Source organism: Denticeps clupeoides, chromosome 10 (genome assembly GCF_900700375.1).
Source record: "Denticeps clupeoides chromosome 10, fDenClu1.1, whole genome shotgun sequence".
Taxonomy (NCBI): Eukaryota; Metazoa; Chordata; class Actinopteri; order Clupeiformes; family Denticipitidae; genus Denticeps; species Denticeps clupeoides.
The window spans coordinates 20,880,419-20,890,341 of record NC_041716.1 but is presented as its reverse complement, the minus strand read 5'-3'; the positions used below and the strand labels follow the sequence as shown (position 1 = coordinate 20,890,341).

Sequence of the window (9,923 nt, the reverse complement as noted above, 5' to 3'; positions counted from 1 at the left end):
CCAAATAGAGAATACTGTACTTCCTACTTACAGTCATCAAAGGATCAGCTGACGTACGTATTCAAAACAGGCAAAAAGATACGTCATTCACCACCTGGATGTCCCTCAAAGTGTCGAGAGATGAAGGCTTGGGCCTCCTCTGGAGAGGAGAAGGTTTTCTCTGTATTCAGATGAGTGATTCTGAGTTGAGAAGGATGAAGGATGCCTAACTCTACCCCCTCCATCCCACGGAGCTGCCGTCTGATGTCCTTAAATGCAGCCCAAGCCTTAGCTACTTTAGCCGTGACGTCTGGGAAGACCGAGATGGACATGTTGTTTATCTTGATATGATGCTTCTCTCTGGCAAGACACAGGATATTTGCACAGTCCTGGTTGTAGTGGAAGCGGGCCACAATGACTCAGGGTGGATTCCCCTGCCTGGGCACTGGAAGAAAAGATTGGTGCGCCCTGTGGTGCTTCTTTCAACTCAAAACCTTACTGAAGTAGTGAGACGAAAGTTGTGGAGCAGATTTGAGCCTCAGGAACTCCTATTATTCTGATGTTGTTCCTCCACGATCTGGCCGCCACGTCGTCGCACTTATTTTGCAACATTTCAGTCAGTGTTGTAAGGCGACCATTCTGTAGACGGAATATCGTGCATGTCGAGAGGCTTTCTTCCATGTTCACTTTAATGCTGAGTGCAGATAAGTTGGTAATTGTCTCCCTGTATTCCTTCAGCTCGGACATGACCGCTCTTATATCTGATTTAATAGAAGCCAACTCACTCTCCAACAACAACAACAACATTTATTTTTTATATAGCCCAAAATCACATACAGTGAGTCTCAATGGGCTTTGACAAGCCCTACAGTTGACACCCCCCACACTTGACCCTTCTGAACACAAGGAAAAACTCCACACAAAAAAAGAAAGAAAGAAACCTTGGGAAGGATTGATACAGAGAAGGACCCCCTTCCAGGGTAGAGTGATCCTGCAAATGGTGTCAGTGCAGGGTTTGTGCACTGCAAATAGTGTCAACGCAGTGCAGTGCAACACAGCCCGGACCTTGGTTTTTAAGACATCGACCAAATCCACTCGCAGCACGGACAGAGGATCAGCTTTAAAAGACTCAACGTTATTTGCTAACACGGCTACGTCCATTCCACCATCTTCCGCGTGGCCCTAAACAGGCCAGAGGTCAGAGGTGATGCCGTAGGCCTCGTAGTCTAAAGGGTAGTTTGTCTTTCTCTGGACGATTTACCAGCCATTTCTCCAGCATTATATATGTGCAGATTCCTTTCAGACATTTCAAAGCACAACCGACAGTTCATCTATGAAATATGCCTAAAATGGTACTATTCAAAACACGGTCAGTGGAGCTCAACACTAATTTGTCTACTCCTTAGCATGCTATAATTGCTCTGAAACATTGGGCCAATATTATACCTACCTGCATGATTGATAAGTTTCTCAGCATTTGCAGAAATGCAGCCCAAAATGTGCAAAGAACCTCCACTATACTTCAGCTACCTGCAAACACTCCTTACTGTACACAAGCTACACAGTGGTAAAGCATTTAAGGCACTAGCTACCCCACTTCCCCTACATTCATAGAACAGCTGTGTACTGTACGACAACATCACCTAATGGTACAATTTGAATCCAAAGGCACAGAAAGAGACTCTTCAATCAAAGCCCCTCTGAGAAATCACTTTATGTACCAGTTAATGCTGCCCTGCACTAATTCGCAGACTACTAATTTACAGAATACATAAACTTGCGAACAAAAGCCATAAAATGTTGGCCACTATCCATGAAGCGCATGAACGAAGAATTAAAATTTGATGACAAGCTCTTTCTGTCCATTGATTGTTATTTATGTATGCACATGAAGTTATGTATACTGGGGGCCAAGACCTGGTGGGGTGACTGTTGGGTGGTCATAAGAGTCCCAAGAATACTCAATGGTGGGTCTGATAAAGAAATTTTAATGCTCTCCACACTTCAACTGATTACAATTTAATGGGACCATGGACCATGTCCACTGACCTCAGCAAGCCTAGTCCAGGCTGCTTCTTTGCAAAAAGACTGATAACTTCAGGCGTCTTGAACGCTTGGATAATGGCTGCTTGAATTGAAAGAACTACCCTAAAAATGTTGTCTTAAACATTACCTGAACGTTGCAGCTTTGCTCACCAGTTGAATTCCTCCAAGATCATCAACCAGCGTCATGTTCCCTGACATGAGCCATGTTCTCTGAAATGAAGCCAGAGACTCATTAAATTCACTCAGCTGCTCCAAAGTCTCGCTTTTGGTCTCCTCATATTCGCCCTCACCCCTCTGCAGATTGAGACATGCATTTCCCCAGAATTACCTGCACTCCTCCAGGCTCTGAAACTACTGCATCAGTCGGCCCAGCTGTTCCTTAGTCTTTTGTTTTAGTTTTCCAGTTTAGGATTTTCCCAGAGAAGCTATGCTTCCTGTCACAGCCCACACATGTGCCTGTTTTAAAGCAGCAGAGATTCCGCTAGCCATTCTTGTTAGGAATTCCTGTGTTCCTGATCTGATCTACAGCATCATCTGAAGCCGCAGAATTCCCATTGTCCTGGTCTGATGTACAGCATCATCTGATATAGCGGAATTCCCACTGTCCTGATCTGATCTACAGCATCATTTGATATCGTGGAATTCCCACTGTCCTGATCTGATCTATAGCATCTTCTGAAATCACCCTCTAACTAACCAATCACCTCAAACAAGCTGTGACATTTGCATGAATGAAGAAAGAAATTTGCTGGGTAAGACACAGGTAATGGGGATATTCTTCCGAAATCTCAGTTGTTCTCAAATCTCAGTCGGAAAGCGACTAAAGCCTGACTGGTGTGCTCTTCTGAACATTCAAGGAAGGTACACTGTGCTTCCTTAACTGCTCGGCCACTCCTGCCCCCAACAAAGTTGGTCACAAATTACCTCAGAAGATTTTATTTATTTATTTATAAATTAAATCCTCAATTGGTACTGATGCGCCAACCCATATTATCCCCCACACATTACAGCATCACCACTACTATTATTATTATGAGCAGTGATGGCCTAGTGGGTAATCCCTAATCTGACCCATAATCAGAATGTTGCCGGTTCAAATCCAAGGTAACACACTGCTCCCTGTGCACCTTTCATGGCTGCCCACTGCTAAGTAAGCAGAGGACACATTTCATTGTGTCATTAAGTGCTGTGCCGCAGTGTTTCACAATGAGAATAACTACACTGTTCCTGGCTGACAGTAACTTTAATTCCTTTTCTGATGCTTGGGTTGTACTTCAGCAAGTTGTCTTCATCACCTCAAGATGCCTTAATCAATCTAACTGCTGCCATGTGAATGGATGATTAGCTGTTTGTCTCAACAAGCAATTGAACAAGTGTACCTAATCAAGTGGCCGATGGGCGTGTGTATGTGTGTGTGTGTGTGTGTGTGTGTGTGTGTGTGTGTGTGTATATATATATATATATATATATATACATACACACACACACACACACACACACACACACACACACACATTTGCAGCATTTATCATACGCCCTTATCCAGATATCTATGTGTCTATCACAGATTTTCCCAGCAAAGTGACTATGTAACTGTTATTGTCAAACCCAATGTCTGAGGTAGTGGACGATGAGGATTTGATAGGTTGTGGGGAGCAAATGGAGTGTGAGTATTCCATTCACTGATTACCTGTTTTCTCTCAGGCAGGACGAAGGACTGCCTTTTTCAAACAGAAAATTGGTGAGGAATGTCCATGTAAAAAGTGGCAAATCATGTTTTAAAAAAAAAGGCAGAAATGATGAGTGAAGTGTGTGTGAGTGGACTGCACTCCATCACACTGCTCCAACCTCTTCATCAAGTTTGCGGATGACACGACTGTGGTGGGACTCATCAATAACAGGGATGAGTCTAACTACAGAAGCGAGGTGAGCCGCCTGGCCAAGTGGTGCGGAGACAACAATCTCTCCCTGAATGTGGAGAAGACGAAAGAGATTGTTGTTGACTTCAGGAGAGGAAACACTCAGCATGCTCCTCTGACCATCAACGGTGCATCTGTGGAGAGAGTGAGCAGCACCAAGTTCCTGGGTGTGCACATTACTGAGGATCTCTCCTGGACAAAAAACACCACTGCATTGGCCAAGAAAGCACAGCAGCGTCTTTACTTCCTCCGCAAACTAAGAAGAGCAAGAGCACCAGCCCCCATCATGCACACATTCTACCGAGGAACCATCGAGAGCATCCTGTCTAGCTGCATCACTGTGTGGTTTGGAGCCTGCAATGCGTCCTGCCAAAAAACTCTCCAACGCACAGTAAGAGCAGCTGAGAGAATCATCGGTGTCCCTCTCCCCTCCCTCCAAGACATCTACAGTACACGCCTCACCAAGAAAGCCCTCGGCATAGCAGCTGATCCCACCCACCCAATGCAAACCTTCTTCAGCCTGCTGCCATCAGGGAGGAGACTGCGGAGTCTCCAGGCCAGGACCAGCAGACTGAAGGACAGCTTCACCCATCAGGCGGGCAGGAAACTCAACTCCCTCCCGGCTCTGCCCCCACTCCCCTCACTCCCCTCTTCAGCTCCACAAACTTTCTGAACTCTAAATCACACAAACTGACCATGCACCAGTCACTCTCTGCAGCTCTGGTCTGCCATCTACCTCACTTTCACTTCGTCACTTTAAACTTAAAACTCTGTTGCACTATTGGTTTTTGCACTCTCCTGATGTTGCACTCTCCACCATGTGCCCTTATTTGTATATGGTGTTTTTAAAATTGTATATTGTGCCTTTCTTTTTAAATTGTATTTATACTCTGTATTCGTTACTGTCACTGTTTTTGTATTTAATGTTACTTTTATGGGTCAGAGAGTAACGTAATTTCAATTCTCTGCATGTCCTGTACATGTGGCAGAATTGACAATAAAGTTGACTTGACTTGACTTTACTCTAAGGCACATGCGCGTGTTAAATCATATTACATGCTTCTTTGCTTTAACAGGGAACATTATGCTCTCTGTAAAGGTCACTATTAAATGAGAAGCATTAATACAGTTAATGTCTGTACTATTAATTTATGTACTACAGTACTGCTAAAAAATAGAGTGGTATATATATTGATTGAAATATTATGTTTATTGCTTCCGGATTTGACTGTCCAGTTTTGGAAATATAATCTTCAATTTCGGCAGTCAGTGTGAAAACTAAAAGGCTGCAGTACATTAAACTTTTTGATATCATTGTGTAGCAGAACATCTGCAGTGTGCAACGATACCGTCTTCCACACATTTCCACACATTCATTCATAATAGATTTTGCCTGAAGAAATTATCAAAAGAATTGGAATCATGATCAACGATATGTCCTCTATCTCGTCCTGGTGACTTTGCAGAGGCACACCATGATCTCCTAGGAGAGGTTTAGTCCTGCTGTGGACACTGCTGTAGACGTAATCCAGTTTTTTTTTTAAAGTAGAGGCTATGTCTCCATAGGTTGCTGTACATCAAACATCTTAACAATATTCTTGTTAAGGTTAAGTCTGATTGCAGCTGAATTTTGACTTACCAAATGAAAACCAAGTATTGATGAGTCTTCCTCAACATGTATTTTTAACACTGTTGTAATTTAAGTGACTGCTACCTAATGTTTGCACACCCAAAGACCACTTTTCACAATAACATTGCATCTTTTCTACATTACATCAGGTCGACAGTGAGGAGCTGCACCTGGCAACAAGCAAAAGTGGAAGCAAAGGCTACAAATTGTAGCCTTCACTACACCACTAGAAAAACACCATGTTCTGTTTAGCAGGACATATTTGATGTTGCTAGGGCTTTGTAAGCTTTCTGTGTTTTGATGATTATGATGACATATAAATTTGATGTACGTTTAAATTTGGGATGATTCCATATTATAACCCTTTCATCATTTTTACACTCATCAACCCATTCAGTGATGTGTATGTTCAAGACTATTTCAAACAGATCATTGGTGAGGAATGTCCATAAAAAAAGAACTAGTAGCAGGGTGGCCTAGCAGTTAAGGAAGCAGCCTCGTAAACCGAAGGTTGCCGCTTCCCAATCCGTCATGGTGACACTGAGCAAAGCGCCGTCCCCACGACCTGTCATGGCTTCCCGCCGCTCACCAAAGGTGATGGTTAAAAGTAGAGTTGTGCGCATTGTGTGCTGTGCTGTAGTGTTTCCCAATGACAATCACTTCACTTTCTTTTTAAAAGAGGCCTTCAATTTGTCAGTAATCTGCTGTGTACTTCCAGGTTTACTAAGAGCACGGCGCATGTCGGTGCCACATCAGTTTCGCGCCTGCGATTGGCTACTGACAATGCACATGGACCAGGGATCCAAATCTTGGAACCCTGGAGGGACTGCATGATAAAATACGAACAAGCATAGTGTTACTTAAACATTTTCTGACAAGATTTTAAATGTAAACTCTACAGCTGAATACAGAACTTACATCATACAAATACTTGGTATATCCCTGGCCTTATAGGTGTGACAGAAAGTCCACTTTCAGTAGAATTGCATAGATATTGTTTAATCTGGTAGGTGGTTACGCTATATGTTGATCTGTAAAAGGTTTATTGTACAACTTCCTGCTGCAGCGCCTTTGCTATGGAAACATGTTACCCTTTCAAAAGCAGTTACATTTATATTTACTTATCAAATTATATATTGCAATAAATACCCTCTACAGTCTATGGTTAAATGTATATCGTAATATGAATTTTAGGCCATATCACACAGCCCTACCGCCAAGGTGTCAGTGAGCAAAGTACCGTCCTCACACACTGCTCCCTCAGGTGATGGGTTAAATGCAAAGACCACATGTTCAGGGTTTTCCTCTCATTCGAAACAAAACTTGAGTGTGCGCATGTTCATGCATTTGTGTATTTTGTACACGTGAGCAGGCACAGATGCATTAATTACCTATGTGTTGGGCCTTTAAGGGGGCTTTCATGGTGTTCTCCCAACGTTCCGGACTCATTGCACAATACTATTCACTTTTATTTTACTGAACCTACATTAACACTGACTTTCTGTCGCCTTTAAAAAAAACGTATTTTTGTGTGCCCTGAGGTTTATATAGACATTGTAATGAATTCTATGTAGTGTGAATATATTGAATACAGGTGTGTTTTAAAATATAACGAGAGAGAACTGAGTCACATTGTTGCAGGCACTAAAGCAAACAGTGTTAATTGTTACACCATTAATATGCAGTGATTATATGTAGATTGTGGCTTGCAATAAACATGAAGAGAGCTTGAGGACAGTAGTAGTTACAGAGGGCCAGACCTTCGGATAATTATGAAATGTGAATGTGAAATGAAAGTGATTACATAATGGCAGAACACAATGTTCACACACAGTGAAATGTGACCTTTTGCATTTAACTTTGCATTTAATTTGGTGACAACTGGCTAAATGGTGGATTCAGGCCCTCCACTCCACCACACCATGCCTGAATCCTGTTTTTATAATAATAACAGGATTATAAAGATAATTTGCATGTAATTGTTTACACTATAACATTTCCTCTTAATGTACTTTTATATTAGAAGAAAGACCTGATTGATATATTGCTGTTGCTGCAAGTTACATACAATGAGTGGGATTTTATGGTCTGTTGATTCCTCACAGGCCTTTTGTTTCTAGAAGTCACTGTCATGAAGGATTCGCATAGTAAAGCCCATTGAGACATACTGTATGTGATTTTGGGCTATATAAGAAATAAATGTTGTTGTTGTTGTAGTATCATTAATCAGTCACAATGGAGTCACTCAAATCAGTCCTCACATGTCAATTAGACACCACCATAATTACATACAAGATTTTCACGCCTTATTTCCAGGATGCATGTGATTCATTACAAGACTGATTTTAGGAAGAAATTCAGATTATTACAAACTTTCAAGTTTTAATTCCTTTCCTGTGTGTCAGTATTACATGAAAGTGTTACAACGTAAAACATCAGCTTATATTCCATTAGCAGAAATGGGACTGATGTTATGCAGTGTTATATGTTAAACTGAAACAAATGAAGTCATGTACAAGTAGAATAGAAATTATTTTGCACAGGTTCGCTTCAAAGAAGCACAAAAACACTGCCTACTTTCTCATAATTCTCATTAGTGACTTTCAAAAGTCAACGTCTGACATGACGTGCTGATTGTTGTCATGCATTAAAATGTTGTGGTATTCAGGCTCAGTTTAATGCCCGTAGGTGTGTTCCAACCTTCAGACTTGTCAAACCTGTCACTCGTCCCACCTGTAAATTTCCACCACTGTTGTGTTCAGGGACAGCCATATAAAGCCAGGCCCCGCCCACATTGTGTGAGTCTTGATGAAAAGGACACGCTGAAGTTGAGGGCCACTCATTGTATTGTTTCTATTGGATGTGTGACTTATTGGCCAAAATGGCTGTTAACATTTGTGGCTTGTGGGACATGGTTAGTAATGTCAACTTTGATGGATACATGATTGCAATGGGTGAGTTGCACGCATGTGTTTATTCTTTCAGAATTTCTAAATGTCTTTTTATGTGTGCTGCAGAATTTGTACCCTGAACCCTTTCCTTTACCAGGCATTGGACCCACTACAAGAAAAATTGCCTTGAAACTGAAACACAGGAAGATAATAGAGCAGATGGATGACCAATACATTATTAAGACTCTCAGCACCTTTAAGAACTATTCCTTGTCCTTCAGAGTAGGGGAAGAGTTTGAGGAGTTCACCAAAGGCTTGGACAACAGGCACTGCAAGGTAGGTTTTGTTCATCATACACAGTCATTAGGTCATTTTGCCTTATGATTTGCTAATCCACTTCCAAATACAAAATCTCCCTTCTGTAGTCACTGGTGACATGGCAAGGGAACAGACTGGTTTGCACACAGAAGGGAGAGAAGAAAAAACGTGGCTGGGTTCACTGGTTGGAAGGTGATAAACTTCATCTGGTAAGTGCTGAATTATTATTCAATGGGAAGATACAAATAGATACAAATACTGTGCTGTGATCTGGAGCTAAAACACGATGGTCTCTCTGCATTCATAGGAGTTGTACTGTGAAGACCAAATCTGCAGACAGGTTTTCAAGAAGAATGGCTGATGAAAGTACTGCAGACTTTTCAGAAGAAAAAGCTGTTTGCCATGCCTACAAACCAAAAGAACATGGAGACAAAGCAGTTCAATGTTGTACTGAGACACCAGTTCTTGATAAACATTTCTTAAATGTTGTACATAGTTTCTAGGATGGGTTTTAATGGCCAGGGCAGCAAGAGATCCTTCCAAGGACTCTGGCAGTTCTAACCACTGCTTTCAATCTTGAATGGAAGTTGAACATTTTGCCATGAACATTACATCTAGTTTTTAACCAAAAAGATGAGAAAATAAGCTATTGAATATTGGTGAATTTTCAAATACTGAAAAACTGGAGGCAGAAACTATGAATTTAGATCCTGTAATTCTAATAGATAAAGACTTTTGGCTTTTGTTGACTGGGGTGTCCCACAAAGCAGAATTTCTCTATTAGTTTGATTATATTCCACTTGAAGTCATGATTAGCCTATATGATTTCCCCTTACTTAAATTCTTATTGACCTGCCATGACATCAGTCTTAAATTAATCTGCTTTGTTAAAACCTAAGAATAAATAAGAATAAATCATTACAGTTTCAGTATGCACAGATAATGCATTTATTTATCACATAACATGGGACATGAGATTGTATTTACTGGTGCACAAGATGATCATGCCACACCTAACACTTCGGTCTTCAAATGCATTATTTTATTGTCCAAAAGACAATAAAATTATAAAAACTATAAAAATTCACTATTTTCGCAAGCTATGGTACTTTTAGTTTTAGTGTGGTATATCACTCTGCG

At 41.2% G+C, this 9,923-nt stretch overlaps 1 protein-coding gene across 1 annotated transcript; it reads left to right on the top strand.

The window, feature by feature from the left end:
- The first annotated feature begins 8,362 nt into the window (after positions 1 to 8,362).
- rbp7a (retinol binding protein 7a, cellular) lies at positions 8,363 to 9,706 on the top strand. The gene is made up of 4 exons (XM_028993833.1): positions 8,363 to 8,528; positions 8,623 to 8,801; positions 8,891 to 8,992; positions 9,091 to 9,706. Exons 1-4 carry the CDS (start codon positions 8,435 to 8,437, stop codon positions 9,142 to 9,144), a joined length of 429 nt encoding a protein of 142 aa, XP_028849666.1. The 5' UTR covers positions 8,363 to 8,434; the 3' UTR covers positions 9,145 to 9,706.
- Positions 9,707 to 9,923: the final 217 nt, after the last annotated feature.

Bases quoted from the DNA above. Each gene is read 5' to 3' on its own strand.
- rbp7a (XM_028993833.1), top strand. From the start codon at position 8,435: ATGTGTGACTTATTGGCCAAAATGGCTGTTAACATTTGTGGCTTGTGG. The intron at 8,529-8,622 runs GTGAGTTGCACG...TTCCTTTACCAG, and splicing joins TGGATACATGATTGCAATGG to GCATTGGACCCACTACAAGA. The intron at 8,993-9,090 runs GTAAGTGCTGAA...CTGCATTCATAG, and splicing joins AAGGTGATAAACTTCATCTG to GAGTTGTACTGTGAAGACCA.